The following is a 19,697-nucleotide window of genomic DNA, read 5'->3' as shown; positions in this document are numbered from 1 at the left end:
TGGAGTTTTATCTTAATGAATAAAAGGGTGAATGGAGCCTATATGTGGGAATTATGACTAAGTGATGGTTGTGTGGCAGCTACATTATGTCTAGATTGTAAATACCATTAAGAAATTTTATTTTGGGGAAAAATGAGTAGAAGTTGCACAGCAAAATGTCTAAAGTAAATAATTTAGTCCTGTATAATTTCTTCTTCCTCTCATCTGCAAAACCCAAATGCACTAGTTAGCATAGTGAATGATGACTGTAACAGGAACAATACGAGCATTTGAGATTGTGTATTCATTCCTATATTACATAAATTTGTTTGGTGTAATTTTTTAGTTAAAAACTGGGGTTTTTTTCCTATCATGAACCATTGCATGACATTTTATAGTTTAGAAAACAAATATAAATCCTGAAAATAATTGTTTGTCTTGGGATTGCTGAGGTGGTCTTAGCTGAGAGAGGTAGCACAAATGCAGATGGCTATACTTTTTAAGAAGCTTCCCTGTATTTACTGTTTTAGTTTTGTTCTGTTGGGTTGCTTCTGTGTCAGAAAAACTGGTCTCCTGTGACACCTTGGAACATCGCATGGTGCCTACTAATGATTTGCATCTTTGATCTCTCACAGCCTCTGGTAGTTCCAGATATTCTTGACCGATTTGTTTATTCTACAGAAGAATTTCTGGTATTTCTGGGAAAAGAGAAAGTAAAGACTCAACCTTGACACACAATAAATGCATGTTACATAGAAGAATAAATACGAAAAAGCCATTAGGAAGAAATCCACAAAACATTCTGCATTTTCTGATCATTTCCACCAGAAAGTAATGAGAGAGAAGGATTTATTTAATAGAAATGAAATGAACCATGTGGCCACTATTACTCAACAGTGTAAGGCTGTTTCACAGAAAATTGCTCATCCAGCATTAACCTTGACATAGTTTTGAGTTTTGTGGTTTTTAAGATCTCTGTATACCCATATTTTCTTTGTTCGCTTTATTAGCGCACTGTTTTTGGCAAAGAAATGGCCCTGAAAACAGATGTTCAATAATTTTATTTTGTTGTTTGGAGCAATGGCTGAACATGCTTAAAAGAAGTGTGATTTGTTAATATGCCTGTTGACTGCAGAAGACTGTAGTGGAGTATCACATACTAAAAGTAAAGGACAAAATGTACTTTTGTTCTGTTCATTTTTTTAACGAAGAATTTTGGAGAAAGATGACGTTTATGCATTTGAAGAGAATTGTTTCTGAACAATTCTTATTTATAAGCAGTTGAGGATCCAGTCAGAACTGAATTTATAAGTAGTCTGGCACAAACACTAAGTCAAAGATGTGTTTTCTAACTCCTTCAGTGATACTTTTTTGAAGCCTGATTAAAAACAAGGAGAAAAGTATTTATTAGCATTGCATTGTTTTTACACAAGGCTGTAAGGAATTGCTAATAAATTTGCTTACTTTATCCAAGCCTGTTAGACGTGGCAATTTGATTTCTCTGAGTTGTTTGAATTTTTATTTATTTATTTATTTTTTTAAGAATTACTTTATGGATTTTTTGTTTGTTTGTTTTCAAATTTATTTTTAGAGGGGGAACATGAGAGAACAAACCTTGATCGTGTTTTCGGTAGAATTACACAATTAGTAGATGAAAAGGAGGTGTAAGATACAATGTATCAGATCGTTACATGCAATATGGCCAGTTTGTGCCACACCTCACTTCTGGCCCATTTTGGCCACAAAATTTGTCTAATTCTTCTTGGAAGAATAAATAAACACCAGTGTAAGGAAAATGCTGAAGTGGCATAAAGCCTGATGCAGGAGCTCATGTGCCCCACACCCTACCTGCTGCCAGCATAGTATGATAAAGCGCGTGTGCTTAGAAAAGAATGAGTGTAGTTGAAAGACTGATCTTGGGCTGCATTTTCAGTCCTTTCTGTCTATTACAGACCAGCCAAAGTCTCTAACATAAGGTATGTCTACACCAGTGGTCCCCAAACTTTCTTGTGGAAATAGCATATTGCTATTCCCAGAAGACTGTGGTGGGCACCCCACACCCCACCACCAAAATGCCGCTGAGAAACTGCAACGCTTCTCGGCGGCATTTCAGCAGCGGGGTGTCCTGCGGGCACACAAAAATGCCCCGGTGGGTGCCATGGCGCCAGCGGGCACCGCGTTGGGGACCCCGGTCTACACTGTATGCCATTGGCTGTAGCATATACGCAGCATTTCTCAAATGCGGCCACCAGGGGCTTTTCTTATGGCCACAGCCTCTTGGGCAGTGATTTGGGGGGGGCGAGCAGCGAAGCCACAAACACCAGAGGAGCAGGCAGCCAGTGTGAGTTCCCCACCTTCCCAGGGATGGTGGGGCTCAGGCTTCTGGCTTCAGCTCTGGGGTGGCAGGCTCTGTCCTCCGGCCACACAGCAGTAGCCTCCATCCTACGGCTACGGCCTCTGGCCCTAGCCCTGGGCTCACCACCTCATCGTCCCTGGATCCGGCTGCCTCCCCTGACCTCTTGCTGCCTCCCTACCCACCTCCCCATTCAAGGCTTAATTTGTCCTCTGGCTTACCAGGCCTGAGTAAGTCTGTTGTGAAAAGTGGTATTTGTATGTTTGTTAATATCACTTTACACTATCTTCTAGCTATCAGGTCTGCTGCTGTGAAAAGTGATATTAGCAAACATACAAATATCACTCTTCACAGAAGCAGACTTACTAGCTAGCAACTCATAAAAAGAGCAACCGAAAAAGCAAAAAACAACCAACCAACCAAGAACAAAAGACAGGAACAAGCAAAGCACCTTATTTGTGTTTGTATTCTGTTTAGATCCAGTAAAGAATACATACAACTGTACATTATTTTTATTATTAGGTCTGCAAAAAAAGCCACATAAATAAATTACACTGATTGGACCTGTATATGTGCATATTTATTTGTTTTTTCTAAGGTTAATTAAATATTTTAGGAAAAAGTCTGAGAGCAGCCACCAGCAAGAGTTCGTGGCCACATTCTGAGGCCACCATAATTATGTTGTGAGAACCCCTGAGGGTCTGTGTAAGCTACAAGCCGCAGTGAAAAGTGAGCTGCATCCACATGTGGTGTGTAGCTGCATGTGGGCAGTGAAAGGCTCTGGCAGAGGAGTCGGTAGGGAAAGGCTCTGGCAGCTCCCTCCTGTCAGAACTGTTCCTCACAGCAGCAGGGAAAGGCTCCACCAACACGCAGCTGCAGGAGCCTTTCCCTACTGTCTCCTCTCCATCAGAGCCTTTCCTTGCTACCGGAGCCTTTCGCTTCAGAGGAAAAGGACTCCGCCAGTGGGGAAACAACACAATGTTATACTACGGTATAGACAGGGAGGCACTGCTTGGTCACGTAGAGAGCCGTGTAAGGGAAATACTGTAAGATTCTGGCATGTCTTTACTTACCTGAGCAGTGCTTCATCGTCTACACTACTAGGGGTATGTGACGTGTATGTATTCTACCAAATCTTTGCAAGGAGTGTAGACGTACCGTTTGAGCAGCCCTTAGACCAGAGTGTAATTGTCTTAGTTTGCAACTAGGGAGATTTAGGTTAGCTATTGGGGCTGGGGAAACTTTCTGCATATAAGGAGAATTAAACACTGGAACAGACTAACTAAGGAGATTGTGAAATCCCTGTCATTTGGAAGTTTTTAAGAACAGGTTAGACAAATGCCTGTCAGGGATGGTCTAGGTATGCTGGTCCTGCCTCAACACAGGGGGGAAAGGCTAGATGACCTCTTGAGGTCATTTCTATGATTCTGTATAAAATATAGTATGCACATAACATGTACTTTCATGTTACAATATTTAAAGTTATTCATTCATTTCATAGTCAAAATATTTGCATTAAAATTGAGCAAAACTCAGGAATCACTTCAATGACTGTTTTGCTCTTTTAAGGACAACAGAATTTGGTCCAATGTTATAAATTTAATTTGACTTTAAATCGGAAAGTACTCTGTATGTATGTGTGTCTTAAGTTCTTTTAGCACCACATCACTTCTGTGCAGACACAAGTACCATCCTTCACACAAACCATGCCTAGTGTTTTTTTGCTCTATGATAGCTTATGTTGAGTGTACACATAAATAAACTGGTGGAGTTAATGTTTTTCTTTTCCTTCCTTCTATTGTTGTTGTGCCTATTTACTAAGGAAAACTGCATTCCATGAATCTTGCAATGTGCTTCATTCCTAAATCATCTCTGTGCCATCCAGGGATGTCCGATCCCTCAGAATAACCAGCTGGTTGGTTACACCAGCTTTCCTGTCCCTTTTTGCCGCAAGAGCAACACAAAGGGGTTGGAATGGGCCCAAGGATGTGACCCCTGGTTTGACTGAGATCATAACCTGAAGTCCTGAAATATCAGCAAAAATTCTCATCTTGTAATATTTCCTGGCCAGGAAGTGGAAAGTACAGACGTCACACTAGAAGATTCCCAGCTCAGTTTTGAAGACTCAAGCAGTGTAGATAAGATTATGAACTACATCTGATTTTGTACACAAAGCTCTATATGGGACTACCTAAACTACATAAAATTACTACGGAGCATAGTGACACATTTTCAAAATACAAAATGAAAACAAGCTGGATCTCACTGTGTTGTCCACTACTGTGAATGATTTTGCTGGACAAGACTTTGCTATTGAATTCTTTGCCTTTGTTGCTTATCATAGGACAGGGGTGTAGATTATTCTCTGCTATATTGGACTCTGTATGACCCCATGTATTATGATTAGGTGAGAATCTACTGACTTTTGACCAAAACCACACTGAAAAAGACTCTTCAAATGTTAGTGAGGTAAGAAAAAATTCTGGTAATGAGAATACTCCCAAATTTGAGTGGTCCTCCTGACCTGTTTCCTTAGTAAGCAAGCCTTTTTTCCAATTGCTAGGGACAAGGCTGGTTACCTCCTTTAGACTTAAAAACCTCCACTTTTAACTCTGACAAGGTCAAACTATTTGCTAACTGTTGTCACCTCTGCTTTATGTGTTTGCATGGTACAAATAAAGAGAGAGAACCTAATGGTACCCTACTGTAGGAAAAGAAAATGTTTTAAAAACAAAACCCCATCCAGAACATCAAGTAAAAGGGATGGTACTGTATGGGTGAAACCATACAAATTACTAGATATAAGCTAAACAGAAAATTCCAAATAATATGTTACAGTATAAACAGTTTTTGGTCTTCCTTTCCCTATGAGCTTCCCTTTGAGGTATAAAAGCCGTAAATAGACCCAGGAGTAGCTCAGTGCTTTTGCCAACAAAACTTCTTTTCTTTTGAAAGAAAATTTTTCCTCAGGGTTAGACTAGATCAGATCCTCAGATTATGCATTTTAGAGAACTCTGTTACATTATTAGGCTAAAAACCAGGTAAGAACTTTGATATATCCAAGCTAGAGTAGGGTGTTTGCATCAGACTTTGCATTTGTTATCAGGGCAATTGTAAAATTGCTTAAAAAACAACCACCCCTAACTTCATCAAAAACCCCACCTCAATTCCTCTTCATAGCCTTTGAGGTCATGACCCACCCAGAGGCCAACTGGTGTGTATATCTAGTTTATACCGATGACCTGATTTATTCCTTAGCAGGGCCTTCACTTAATGCATGGTTTTACCCTGAAAAGTTACTTAGTAACAACACACTTTCCTATTCAACAAATCTTATTGTATGTGTGTTCAGAGGTATGCCTGCCTGCTTTTCTGACTAAAATAATCTTTTAACTGCTTTTTACTCCTGCTGGCACTGCAGAGCCAATACTGTAGCACTATGAGAGAACGAGGTTCTGTTCCTCTGTATGCATCAGCAATGATGTTAGCTACTAAATTCCAATGTCTTACAACTGTGCGAGCCAGTTGAAAGCAGTGGGACTGCACAGACCATGCAGTTGAGATCCTTGCTTTAAACGACAAGGCTCTTCTAAGAGTTGAAAGGAAGCTGGTCTGCAGTCATGGTGAGCAAGCCACTACATATTTTGATGTGTTCTTCACTGGACAGTTTGAGATACAGCCCTAGAAAATGAATCCTTTTTAAATGTTAAATGTTGTTAGCTCTAATTTTCCCCCTTAATGAAAGACAAGGAAGCTGGAATGATGAAGACTGCTGCAAATCATGGGTTGTCCCCATGAGTAAATCAATGTTGCACTGTCAATGACTCCTGGCATTAAAAAGTTTCCTCGTTAGGGAGCAGGTGATGGGAATCTCAAACATGTCTGCTTCTCTGTTCTGTTACAGGACCTCAGTATCTAGATCTGTGGTGTGAGCTCAAAGACCCCATCCAGCTCTCCTGGTCTGTTGGTGCAGGAATTAAGGAAATCTTCCTGCTGCCTGTAAATGCTATACAGTGAAGTTTTCAGCTATTGAATATCACTATTACATGTGAGAGATTGGTTCCATTCTGATGTGCTTTTGCACTCTCCAGTGCTGGCAGGGTCCCAAGACCTCCCCTGTTCAACAGACAGCACAACATAGTCATGATGCTGTAGGACCTGGAGCTCCAAAGCCATAGCCATATATTCTCATTCTCGGTGTAAAATGTGTCTGAGGGAGAGAGGAATTTCAGCAAACAATGGATGAACTTGACTTGTATGCACTACTCCTCTTAAAGAATGGATTTCTGCTGAAATTTTATCTTACAGGGATATATTAACTTTCAGGTTACAGGAGGCGAATTTGCTCTTCCTGGAAATCGTAGAGGTATATGAGGACCTTTTATTTTTCTTCAGAAATTCTCTTCAATTCACCAAACCACTTTAAAGAAAACCATCTGTGAGCTCTTGTTTGACCAGTTACTCATTTTGTTCTCAAATTTCAGTCTCCCACCTTAACTTCCATAACGTCCCATAATGAGCAATAGCACTCTTTCGTCTTCTCTCATCTCTGGCCCTTGGCTTGTCTATCAGTCTCTTTTTACCAAATTATATTTTCCTAAGCTGTTTTTCATATGCAATATTTTTTTGCCCTTTCCAGGTCAAAATCCACTGATATAAAGCTATAATAAGATCTTGCACAGGGTGACTGAAAGGACAGATGATTTTCCCTCTTCCTGGTCTCCCTTTCATTCCAGCTACTGCCTCAATTCATCCTTTTATTCAGTGGGATAGAACTGAAAATGACAACTGGAAGGAAACTCTATAGCCCTCCTCTGAAAAGGTGTGATAGTGATGGACATAATCATTGCCTGGCAGATAGTGATGATGGGGCAGAAGCAAAAAACATTTTATTTGCAAAGAAGTACTCTCAAGAATGACAGAGTTTGGGAGGTGAAGATGAACGCAGACTTTAGAGGATGCAAGGAAATTCAGCACTTTTATGACGGAGTCTTACTACAGGCAGTGGGGATAAGATTTGAGGCAACTAAAGCACAAAAAAAAAACATTTCTACAAAATCTTTGGCTTCACTGGCATTTTTTCCATGGGCTAAATAGTGTGTTAGCTTCCAGGCCCATAAGGAGTTGTCCTCGCACAATGATGATCCTTGGTCTAGAGGAGGGGCTCTCAATAAAATTTTTGGTGGCCTCAGAGTGTGGCCACCAACTCTTGCTGGTGGCCACTCTGACAGTTTTTCTTAAAATACTTAATTTAACTTTAGGAAAAACAAATATGCATATATACATGTCCAAATCATTGCAATTTATTTGTTTTTTATGCAGACTCAATAATAAAAATAATGTACAGTTATCTCTATTCTTTACTGGACCTAAACACAATAGAAACATCTCCCCACCCCCATAGCCTGCTATGTCCATCCGTAACCCAGAGCTCTCTTCTGCGCCCTTGCACCCCAGGCTCACCCTGCTCCTTGCCCTTTGACTACAGTGTGCTGTGTGGTCGCTCACCTGTAAGGCCAGCCCTGCCGGAGCCCCACCACCGGAACCCCGGGGGAAGGGGAGGAAGGTGGGTCAGGTGCAGAGTCCAAGGTTCCTCCCCCACTGCATACAGCAGCCCCACATGTCTGCAGAGTTGCTGCCTGAAGGCTCCAGGAGGCTGCGCAGTGCAGGGGGCCGATCCAAGCAAACTCCAAGGCAGTGCATCCAGGAGCAACAGCTAGGGGCTGCAGGGAGGGGCCACTGCTTTGCCATGCCCCCCCACCACCCCATCTCCACCCAGGAGGTTGTTAAGGCCCAGAAAAATCTGCTGGTGACTGTATGTGGCCACGGTGGCCGCATGCGGGAAATGCTGGTCTAGTGGCCCTAACACGAGCTTGACTGAACTGACTGGCTGTATAAATAGTAGTGTAAAATTCATGATTTTGTGAGGAGTACCAACTGCATAATATTTTTTAAAATGACAACTGAGATTCTAGATCTCAGTTCTCTGGCAAAAGGTGAAATCTGCAGCAGTTTCCTGTATCTCAGAGACACGATGTAAAGGTGTCTAAGTTTTATATTTACAATGGTAGAGACACTTTTCCCTAACCCTTACTCATACTGTGCATTCTTGCCGTGCTAATGTGTAAATCATCCTCATTTTGGGCCACCTACCCACCATTCTTCTCCATTTCATTTCTCCTGTAAGAACCAGTATTCCAGCATCTTGCTTCTTGTCCAGGGCTGTAGCCAGGACTGTACAGGTCCAAGTGAAACTATCAACAACCCCTTGGTAGGCTTCGGGGTGGGGTTATGTCTCTGCAGCAGCATTTTAAATCAGGCACATCAGGTATGTGTCCTTAAAACCAGACCTTTCTTGTTGCTTTCCCTCTTCACTCTGTCAAATCCTGTTATTTTATCCTTTTCCCCAGTCTCTTTACTGCACCACCCTGGCTGTAGTGTATCTGGAACCCATATGGCAAATCTTAATTATTTTTTAATTCCCCTGTTACAGTCTGATCTTTTCCCTCTTAGTCCTCTTGCTTTTTTTCACTCTGAAGCAAGCACCTCAAATTCACTCCAGGCAGATTCCAAATATTTGCTAGTTCTGTACTGTGCTCTGGTTTTCCTTCTCCACACCTAGCAAGCTAGTACTCCTATAACCCTTCAGCATCATTTTCTCCTCTCTTCTTCTCCTGCCAAAAGAGGTGAGCTAAGGCCATCCTCACCTGATGTTTCATAAATCTGTATTTCTCCCTCAGGCTTGCCAACATGTGTTGGGTGCTTGAGCATAAGGGAGGGAGAGATATGGGGGAGCTGCCATCACCTCCTGCTGATAGAGAAGAGCAACCCTTAAAAGAATGCTGACAGTCGCTACTCATTCTCTGCTCCTCTGCAGAATTTGGGCATGTGACAACAGCCCTGCTTGTGTTTGTACTGTGCTTTAGAAGAGGTAAACTATTTTAAGTATTGATTATTATTATTATTACCATTATTATTACTGTTGTCTCTGGCAGTGTTGTGGTTCAGTCCTTGTGAATGACCCGCTGTCAGCCCCATGAATTACCCAATTTAAGGGGAAGAAAATAAAATTCCCAATAGAACCATGCCTCTATTAGTATGTTCAGTAGAAGAAACACAAAGGTTACTAATCTTCTGAATCACTTAAGATGCCATAGTTTTTTGGAGGGAGCTCAAACAAATAATCTAAATTAGGCAAACTAATTTAGACAATGGCTTGTTGTGCAGGGTGCTGAACGTTAGGACCTACCCAGACTCCCATTCCTTGCAGAGGCTTTCCTACTTCTTCTTTTCTGAGGAGCCCTGCCCTTTTAAAGTTCCCTTGAACTCCAAACAAGGCCCAGCTGTCCTAATTGCCTCAGGCTTTAAGAAGTCAGCTGCCTTGTTATATCTTTCCTGCTCTAAGGGATTAACTCCTTGGGAGCTAGCTTTCCCCTTCTATCACAGCAGAAACTACCCTGTTCAGTTCAGCCAGGCTCCTCCTTTATTAGTGCTGTTAGGCCAAGAATTGTCAGTGGGCACCCCATTTGGGCTGGGAAGCCCTATATACTGTCCACCTGCCAGAAAAAATTGAAAACAAGTCTCTCTCCTAACTCACTGTCTTGCAATGACCAGAGCAACGTTTTTACATCTTGCAGTTCACAAACACCATCCTTTATCCACCATTCCGCTATAAACCACAGTGCCCAATCTGTCTTACCTACTTTCTCTCAGCAAACTAGAAATGCTGCTTTACTTATATTAATCAGTCTCACGGTGTAGTTCTATGACATCATCACCATCCACCAACAAAGCTATTTATGCAGACCCTACTGTACCTCATTTTCCACAATAGCTTAAACAGACTATGACTGTTACAGGTAGAGGAGAGTTGTCCTATGTATAAAGTGCATTACTTGATTATTAATAATTTCCAGAATTTGAAAATAGTCATGATGCTTATCATAGATCCATATTTAGCATAGTATAAGTGTGGTTGGGAGCATGGGCAGGATTAAGCTTTAAAGCTGTTTTTTGGAAACTTACTTCTGAATTTTGAGACTTTCAGAAGTTCAGTTTTTTTAATATGGCATTCTAATAGTTATTTTTGTTGAAATTATATAGATACATAAATATTGTATGAGTCAAAGATGATGCCACACATTTTGGAAGCAAAGAAATGAAATATTAATCAACTTAACTGTACATACTAGGTGAAATCCTGCCCCCGTTGAAGTCAATGGAGTTTTGCTATTGACTCCAATGGAGTCAAGATTTCACCCACCACACGTACAAATATATGCCACAGATAGGTCATAATAACCTTAGTTCTGCTCCAGTAAGGAAGTCAACTTTCCAGTACCTCCTTCCCCACCCGACCTCCCTAACAATGTTTTACAATCACTGTATGTATGCATGGCACTTTACAACTAGAATGAAGACAGCAGTCCGTCTTGGTACTTATGTGGACCCCATATCACAGTCATAGAATCATAGAATCATAGAATATCAGGGTTGGAAGGGACCCCAGAAGGTCATCTAGTCCAACCCCCTGCTCGAAGCAGGACCAATTCCCAGTTAAATCATCCCAGCCAGGGCTTTGTCAAGCCTGACCTTAAAAACCTCTAAGGAAGGAGATTCTACCACCTCCCTAGGTAACGCATTCCAGTGTTTCACCACCCTCTTAGTGAAAAAGTTTTTCCTAATATCCAATCTAAACCTCCCCCACTGCAACTTGAGACCATTACTCCTCATTCTGTCATCTGCTACCATTGAGAACAGTCTAGAGCCATCCTCTTTGGAACCCCCTTTCAGGTAGTTGAAAGCAGCTATCAAATCCCCCCTCATTCTTCTCTTCTGCAAACTAAACAATCCCAGCTCCCTCAGCCTCTCCTCATAAGTCATGTGTTCCAGACCCCTAATCATTTTTGTTGCCCTTCGCTGGACTCTCTCCAATTTATCCACATCCTTCTTGTAGTGTGGGGCCCAAAACTGGACACAGTACTCCAGATGAGGTCTCACCAATGTCAAATAGAGGGGAACGATCACATCCCTCGATCTGCTCGCTATGCCCCTACTTATACATCCCAAAATGCCATTGGCCTTCTTGGCAACAAGGGCACACTGCTGACTCCTATCCAGCTTCTCGTCCACTGTCACCCCTAGGTCCTTTTCCGCAGAACTGCTGCCTAGCCATTCGGTCCCTAGTCTGTAGCTGTGCATTGGGTTCTTCCGTCCTAAGTGCAGGACCCTGCACTTATCCTTATTGAACCTCATCAGATTTCTTTTGGCCCAATCCTCCAATTTGTCTAGGTCCTTCTGTATCCTATCCCTGCCCTCCAGCGTATCTACCACTGCTCCCAGTTTAGTATCATCCGCAAATTTGCTGCGAGTGCAATCCACACCATCCTCCAGATCATTTATGAAGATATTGAACAAAACCGGCCCCAGGACCGACCCTTGGGACACTCCACTTGATACCGGCTGCCAACTAGACATGGAGCCATTGATCACTACCCGTTGAGCCCGACAATCCAGCCAGCTTTCTACCCACCTTATAGTGCATTCATCCAGCCCATACTTCCTTAACTTGCTGACAAGAATACTGTGGGAGACCGTGTCAAAAGCTTTGCTAAAGTCAAGAAACAATACATCCACTGCTTTCCCTTCATCCACAGAACCAGTAATCTCATCATAAAAGGCGATTAGATTAGTCAGGCATGACCTTCCCTTGGTGAATCCATGCTGGCTGTTCCTGATCACTTTCCTCTCATGCAAGTGCTTCAGAATTGATTCTTTGAGGACCTGCTCCATGATTTTTCCAGGGACTGAGGTGAGGCTGACTGGCCTGTAGTTCCCAGGATCCTCCTTCTTCCCTTTTTTAAAGATTGGCACTACATTAGCCTTTTTCCAGTCATCCGGGACTTCCCCGGTTCGCCACGAGTTTTCAAAGATAATGGCCAATGGCTCTGCAATCACAGCCGCCAGTTCCTTCAGCACTCTCGGATGCAACTCGTCCGGCCCCATGGTCTCAAAACACCTCACAATATTTTTAATGTATTGACCCTCACAACATTCCTGTGAGGTAGGGAATTGCTGTTATCCATATTTTACAGGTGGGGAGCTGAGGCACAGAGGGACTGAGTGACTAGCCCAAGGTCACACAGGAAGTCTGTGCTAGAGCAGAGACTTGAACCCAGGTCTCCCAAGTTCTAGGCTAGCACCTTAGCGCAGGACCATCTTCCCTGTCTAAATGTGCTTCCTGACATAATTAATACTTTAAATAGTGCTTTACAAAGGAGGTCCCATCATTATACTCATTTTAAAGATGAAGAAACTTAGGCCAGAGAGGTTAAGTGGTTACCTAGCAGGCCAGTGGCCAAGCTAGAAATAGAACCCAGGTCTCCTCAGTCCCAGTCCAGTGCTGTATCCAATAGGCCACACTGCTTCCCTAGTCATAGAACGAGGTGATGCCAGGAAGGTGGGAAAGGAATAAGGTCAAGTGGTAGCTTGTTTTGCACTTTCTGATTAAATAAATAGCTAAAAGTTAACTTAGTTGGAATAAAATTTTACAGTAATTCAGTCACCAGGATTGCCTATTATTAGTGGATGCTGAGTTGTCATTGTGTCTCTGGAATACATACTGTGTGCTGTGAAGACGCAATCAAATGATAGAATTATGATTTGGTATGTTTTTTCCTCACTTCGCTGTAAAATCTTACTTGGCTGCTCCACTACGTAATGTTTAAATCTGAAAGAGTATTCAGCACCATTAGAGACAGCAGTGCAGTGGATCACAGCTGCAAACTAGCACCTAAGAGTGCAGAACAAGTTATGGTTTAAAGTGCGGTTTGTCCTTGACTAACTTCATATATTTTAATACATTCACTATCAAATAAATGAGCGGGAAAATTAACTCTTGAGAAATTTGATTGGTTAAATGTGTACTAGTGAAAAATGTAATGTATAGCTTAAAATAAAAACATTTCACAGCTTTGCCTGTATACTGTGCTGACGTTGTTTGTATTCATTGTTTGATGAAAACTTGTTATATCATTAGTTGTAGGGTTCAGATTGTCTAGTCGTAATTATATTGATAACAATGGTGATAAGTACAGAAATACTATAAACTCCGCCACTTGCAGTGTATTAACCTTGCATCCTTTATGAAAAAAGGTCAAGAATCTTTAGAATGAAAATACTGGCCTTTCAGATACTTTAACTTGATATCGGCAGTGGCAACAGACTCAATAAGATGCCTGTGCGTACAATTGTTCTGCAAACATAACTTTTCCATAAATATAGTCATGCAGCCACATAACTGGACAGTTACTGAAATAAGCTAATTTGTAAATTCTGCATATTCCTGTATTCTCTATCTCAACCAACCCTCTCAAATCCCAGAAGATACAGGTAAAGAGAATAAAAGCAGGATTATATACCTTGTGTACTAAAAGTCAATTCACATCATTTTAGATGATTTTATCTGCCCTCCATTAAATTCTGCATCAGGTAGACTCTTGAAGTTGAGGTAAAACTTAAGGGGAATTGGTGTATAACCAATGTATTTGAGATGGGCTAACTGCAGAAACAAGGAAATAATGGAGGCTTCCAAACCCAAACAGTAACAAACTGTACTATTTCAAGTTTTTTTTTCACTGCATTTTGCATTAACTACTAAATGCTACTGCTAATGTTGATCTTTCATGGGTACTATATGGGCTATTTATTGATTCATAAATGATCGTTTTGAACACATGGTATCTGTGTATATATTTCCCTATCCCCTTAACAGCCAACCCCCTTTTTTTTAAATTTGGTAGATCATGGGGAATTCATATGCAGGGCAACTGAAATCCGCCCGTTTTGAAGAAGCTCTTCACAACTCTATAGAAGCCTCTCTGAGATGCAGTAGTGTTGTCCCACGGCCAATCTTCTCTCAACTCTACCTGGACCCGGACCAACCTCCTTTCTTGCCAGAAGGTAACTATGCAAGTATGGCACACTTCAGTTTGTCATTTTTTTTTTCAAAAAGAGGCCCTCAAGTATCGGGGGACTGTGGTTATAAAATATTACAGTTCAATTCATTCTTTGACATAAAATCCATATGCTTATCCATATGACATAAAATCCATCTTTTGTGCCTCTTAAAAGAAAGAGGGTTGTGGTATTTTGTTTCCAAGCGTAGTATTGGTTTGAACTGCTGTGGATGTAGAGATGATTCTGTTTTTGTATTCTTTTCAGATGTAAAACCAAAGGTGGAAGAATTGGACAAAGAGTTGGTACATCGTTACACACAGAACGGTAGTCTGGATTTTTCTAATAACCAAACTGTTAATGAAATGGAAGACGACGAGGAGGATGAAGACATGTCAGATTCAAGTAGTCCACCAATCCCATATTCACAAAAACCTGCCCCAGAAGGGTCTTGCACTACCGATGGTTAGTTCTCATTCCTGTGCTTAAATCAGTTCTCACTGTAATCTGTAGTGTTTAAGGTTAGAAACTAGTAATAATGAAAACTGATCAAATGAATATGCTGAATTGTGATATTGCCTGGTGACCAAGGAAGTGATTTTTACAAAGGGATCAGGAGTGTACCCTTAGTCGCATGAATAGTTCTGCTCAGAAATTTGGAACTGTGATCAAATTTTGGCTTTGGACTGAGACTACATTTTCAAATATGGCCCAGAATAGAATGTAATGTAACATTTTCAAACATAAATTTAACAAGAGGCTTTTTAAAGCATTCAAACTATTTTTAAACATTTTTAAAGTCTATAAAAATTATACTAGTTGACTTGCATGAGTAACTAACATAGACAGTCAGCCCCAACCTTTTATATGACTTTGTAGAATTCCAAAAGATTTTAAAATAGCTGTTTAAAAATGTAGCTAACAGTTATGGGGGAAATATTCAAATAAGGGGGTTTGATACAGTGTATAAAAAAGTCTGTATTATTTGTTAGAAGTGGCTAAGGATCATTATGGCCCTAATTAATTACTAAGAGCCAAACAGCGAACATTTTCCTTACATTAGTGAATATTTACTCAGGTGAGTATTACCATAGCCATAAAGGGGTGCTTGCATGAGTAGCTGCTTACCAGTGTAACAGGTTCAGAGTCACACCTAAGCTTTTTAAAAGGATAAACAGACTTGTTGACCATGCTAGTTATTGAAAATATGAGCAGGAAGGCAATGATGTTGGATATTGTGTGGATAGAATGGTTAGGGAGAAAGCTGTTAGGAGTAAATATTAAATAACGGGTTTACATTCTTATTGGTTTGATATCCTACAGACCTAAAAATTCCTTGAAGAAAATAACTTAATCATAACTGTTATATAAACTTATTTATGTTAATGTTAAATTTCTGCTGGTTTGTTGGCCTTTTTGCAATAGTTGTTATTAAATAGTCATTGTTTGCCAACAGCTACTATACAGATTGGTATCTGTAATTACCAGTTTTCTCCCCAAATTAGAACAGAAAATTTCTGTGGTAATTGGTGGCAAATGTTCACTTTTTTAAAAAAAAAAATCTTATGTATTGGTCCCTTCTGGATCCGTCTGTCTTAGATGGGCATGTCTGTCCTCCAAAACAAAGGAACCCCAAAAGCCTTGACTCCAAAAACACTGGGCTGTTATCAGAAATTGGGGAAAGTTATTGAGAGAGGTTTGTTGTGATATAGTATTCACATTGGCTGGTGTGTTCAGAGGGTTTATTTATTTATATTTTTTTTGGACTATTTTCAGATTTTAGACCTGGGAATGACACAGAAACTAAGTTGGTCTCACTGGTTGATGGTCTTGTAGCAACAGACCAAGATCAAGTGCTTGTGTTGATTCACTTAGATTTGTCACAGCATAGGATGTCATTTATCCTGATACAGCACTGACATGTCTGTGTAACTTGGCAGGGATGGATACAGTGGCTTTGTTGTTTTTTCTCCAAGTGGACTCTGATAGCCTTTGAGCAATTGCTTCCCTGCTCCTAGGTTCTCTCATTGGAGTACTCCGGGGTTTTATTTTTCTTCCTGTTCAGGGTATGCATGTGAGGCTCTTTGGGGTGAAGTGTCCTCAGAATGTTGATGGAAATTAGTTCTGTGCCTCTATTTCATGGGAGTGGTTGCTTGCATTTCTAGTGACTGACCAAGGTCAGGGCTTGAATGACAGCTAGCTGATAGAAGTACACCCAGTTAAAGCCATAAAGTGACAGTTGTAGATTGTGAGAAACAACCTGAGCCGATGATGGAAGTGATTTTGGTCCCTTCAGGTGTGGAGTGTGTCTGCCTTCGGTTGCTAAGTTGCACAACCTTGGGAACCTACTGGATCCCTGGCTGCTTCTAGCTGTCCAGACAGCAACAGTTGTCAAGAGTGTTCCTTTCCATCTTTGGCTTTCTTTTCATATACAAACTGTGCCACAATCATCCATGCCTTTCTCACCTCCAGTCTGGATTACTCTTTGGAGCTACACTTGAAGACTTGGGGGTACTTTTAGTGCAGGTAGGTGCTGAGATGCCAGGGTGCTGAGTGTGATATAAACATCTGCAGTATCCCTGCATATTGTACTTAGTAGGGTTTCACACATGGAGCATTTTACATCCATGTTCTTTAGTTTGTACTGCCTTTGAATTCATTTGTGCATGCAATTCTGTTTGTTGGCTTTGACTTACAAAGCTCACTTAGATTTTGGGTCCTGGTTACCTTATATTCGGACTCAGAATTGACAATTGAGATAAGCTGAGGTGTTGAAGATGGCAAGTTCCTAGATGTCTGTTTCTGGAAGAGGTCGAGGGAGGTGTGGTTTCAGTGGAGGGCTCTTGACTCTGGAATTCTTTCTCTTTGGTCTGACAGAGCAGTCTATATGCTGTTTCTGCCGGGGATAGACCAGGAATGGAGTCTTAGAACTTTTAACAAGTAATCTAGCTAGGTATGTGTTAGATTATGATTTCTTTAAATGGCTGAGAAAAGAATTGAGCTGAATAGAATAACTATTTCTGTCTATCTCTTTTGTAACTTAAGGTTTTGCCTAGAGGGGTTCTCTGTGTTTTGAATCTAATTACCCTGTAAGTTATCTACCATCCTGATTTTACAGAGGTGATTTCTTTACTTCTATTTCTATTAAAAGTCTTCTTGTAAGAAAACTGAATGCTTTTTCATTGTTCTCAGATCCAAGGGTTTGGGTCTCTGGTCACCTATGCAAATTGGTGAGGCTTTTTATGCAACATTTCCCAGGAAAGGGGGGTGCAAGTGTTGGGAGGATTGTTCATTGTTCTTAAGATCCAAGGGTCTGGGTCTGTAGTCACCTAGGCATATTGGTGAGGCTTTTTACCAAACCTTGTCCAGGAAGTGGGGTGCAAGGTTTTGGGAAGTATTTTGGGGGGAAAGACGTTTCCAAACAGCTCTTCCGAAGTGAGCTGTAGCTCACGAAAGCTTATGCTCAAATAAATTGTTTAGTCTCTAAGGTGCCACAAGTACTCCTTTTCTTTTTGTGAATACAGACTAACACGGCTGTTACTCTGAAACCACAAGTATAATGATATTGGGTGGCTGCAAAGCTTTTCTGTATGGGAGCTCATCAATTGGAAATGACAGAGGAAGAGAGAGCTGGATTTATTAGTCGATCACAGAATGACTGTGCCTCCAGTGTGATGTGATCATGAAAAAGGCAAATGTTGATCCTAGGATGTATTTCCGGTAGAGATAGGGAAGTACTAATGCCGGTGTACAAAGCACTAGTAAAATCTTGTCTGGAATGCGTACAGTTCTGGGCACCCATGTTCAAGAAAGCTGAATTCAAACAGGAACAGGTGCATAGAACGGCTACTAGGATGATCGGGGAATGGAGAGTCTATTTTTTTTGAAAGGAGACTAAAAGAGCTTGGCTTGTTAACCCGGCGAAATGAAGGCTGAGAGGGGAATATTTTTGCTGTCTATGGTATTTCTAAACAGCTCTTGGGAGTGTATCTCACAGCCTGGGTTGACAGTCTTGTGGTGGCAGAGTTCATGTTAGTGCACTAGAAATAGCAATGTGGATATTTGGCTCAGGTGGAAGCTCGAGCTTGGGCTCCAGGGTATGGGGTGGGCTTCAGAGCCCAAACTCCAGCCTGAACCATAATGTAAAAGCATCATCCATACAGCTATTTTAAAAACATTAGCGCAAGTGCTAGCAGCACAGGTGTGTGAACCAGTGGTGGGAGGCTCGCTCCCAGAAGCTGTGTAGACATACCCCATAAATACATTAAGGGGGTAAAAGACAGGGTGGGAGAAGAGCTAATTAAGCTAAATGGCAATGTTGGCACAAGAACTACTGGGTATAAATTGGCCATGGATAAATTTAGGCTGGAAATTAGAAGAAAGTTTCTAAACATCAAAGGAGTGAGGCTCTGGAACAGCCTTCCAATAGGAGTAGTGGAGGCAGACAACCTAACTAGTTTTAAAATGGATTGTGTTGAATTTATGAATGGGATGATATCACAGAGTTGTTCAGAATAGCAGAGGATTAGACTCAATGACCCAGGGGGTCCCTTTCAGTTCATGTTCCTATTAAGGGTTTTCCTGAAGATGCTGGGTTGGTGGGGAGGGATTTTATTTTTTGATTGTTGGAAAAGGAGAGGGAAGAAATTTTAAAACATTGCTGACGTTCCATCAGAGTAGCTGTAGACTGACAGATTCATTGATTCTGAGGCCAGAAGGAACCATAGTGATCTTCTAGTCCAGGGATCGGCAACCTTTTGGCCTGCGGCCCGCCAGCATAAGCCCCCTGGCGGGCCGGGCTGGATTGTTTACCTGCTGTGTCTGCAGGTTCGGCCGATCACAGCTCTCACTGGCTGCGATTCACAGTTCCAGGCCAATGGGGCTGTGGGAAGCGACAGCCAGCACATCCCTCAGTCCACGACCGAACCTGTGGACGCAACAAGTAAACAAACTGGTGCCGCCTGCCAGGGGGCTTACCCTGGTGGGCCTCATGCCAAAAGTTGCTGATCCCTGTTCTAGTTTCACCTTCTGTATAACACAGGCCATAGAATCCCCAAAATAATTCCATTTAAACTAGAGCATATCTTTTTTTTTTTTAATCCAGTCGAAGTAAAAATTGTCGGTGATGGAGACTCCACCAAGACCATTGGTAAATGGTTCCCATGGTTAATTACCCTCACTGTTAAAAATGTATGCCTTATTTCCAGTCTGAATTTGCCCAGCTTCATCTTCCGGCCATTGGATCTTGTCTGCTAGATTGAAGAGCCCATTATTAAATATTTGTTCCCCATGTACATACTTATAAACTATGATCGAGTCACCCCTTAACTGTCCTTTAGGCTTGAGCCTATCACCATAAGGCATGTTTTCTAATTATTCTCTTGGCTCTTCTGTGAACCCACGCCAATTG

The 19,697-nt window shown here is 41.4% G+C and overlaps 1 protein-coding gene across 4 annotated transcripts in view; it reads left to right on the top strand.

The window, feature by feature from the left end:
• The window catches only part of GREB1L (GREB1 like retinoic acid receptor coactivator), a 221,783-nt gene that overhangs the window by 98,898 nt on the left and 103,188 nt on the right, over nucleotides 1-19,697 (top strand). For all 4 annotated transcript variants that reach the window (XM_073331425.2, XM_073331423.2, XM_073331426.2 and 1 more), the window contains 2 exons: nucleotides 14,134-14,293; nucleotides 14,555-14,752. In XM_073331425.2, the coding sequence (XP_073187526.2) occupies nucleotides 14,137-14,293; nucleotides 14,555-14,752 (355 nt within the window). In that variant the 5' untranslated portion in view covers nucleotides 14,134-14,136. The remainder of the gene's footprint in view (nucleotides 1-14,133; nucleotides 14,294-14,554; nucleotides 14,753-19,697) is intronic.

The sequence above is a fragment of the Lepidochelys kempii genome, chromosome 2 (genome assembly GCF_965140285.1).
Source record: "Lepidochelys kempii isolate rLepKem1 chromosome 2, rLepKem1.hap1, whole genome shotgun sequence".
Classification (NCBI taxonomy): Eukaryota; Metazoa; Chordata; order Testudines; family Cheloniidae; genus Lepidochelys; species Lepidochelys kempii.
Note: the sequence above shows the minus strand (reverse complement) of the source record. Positions and strands in the feature narration are given on the sequence as shown.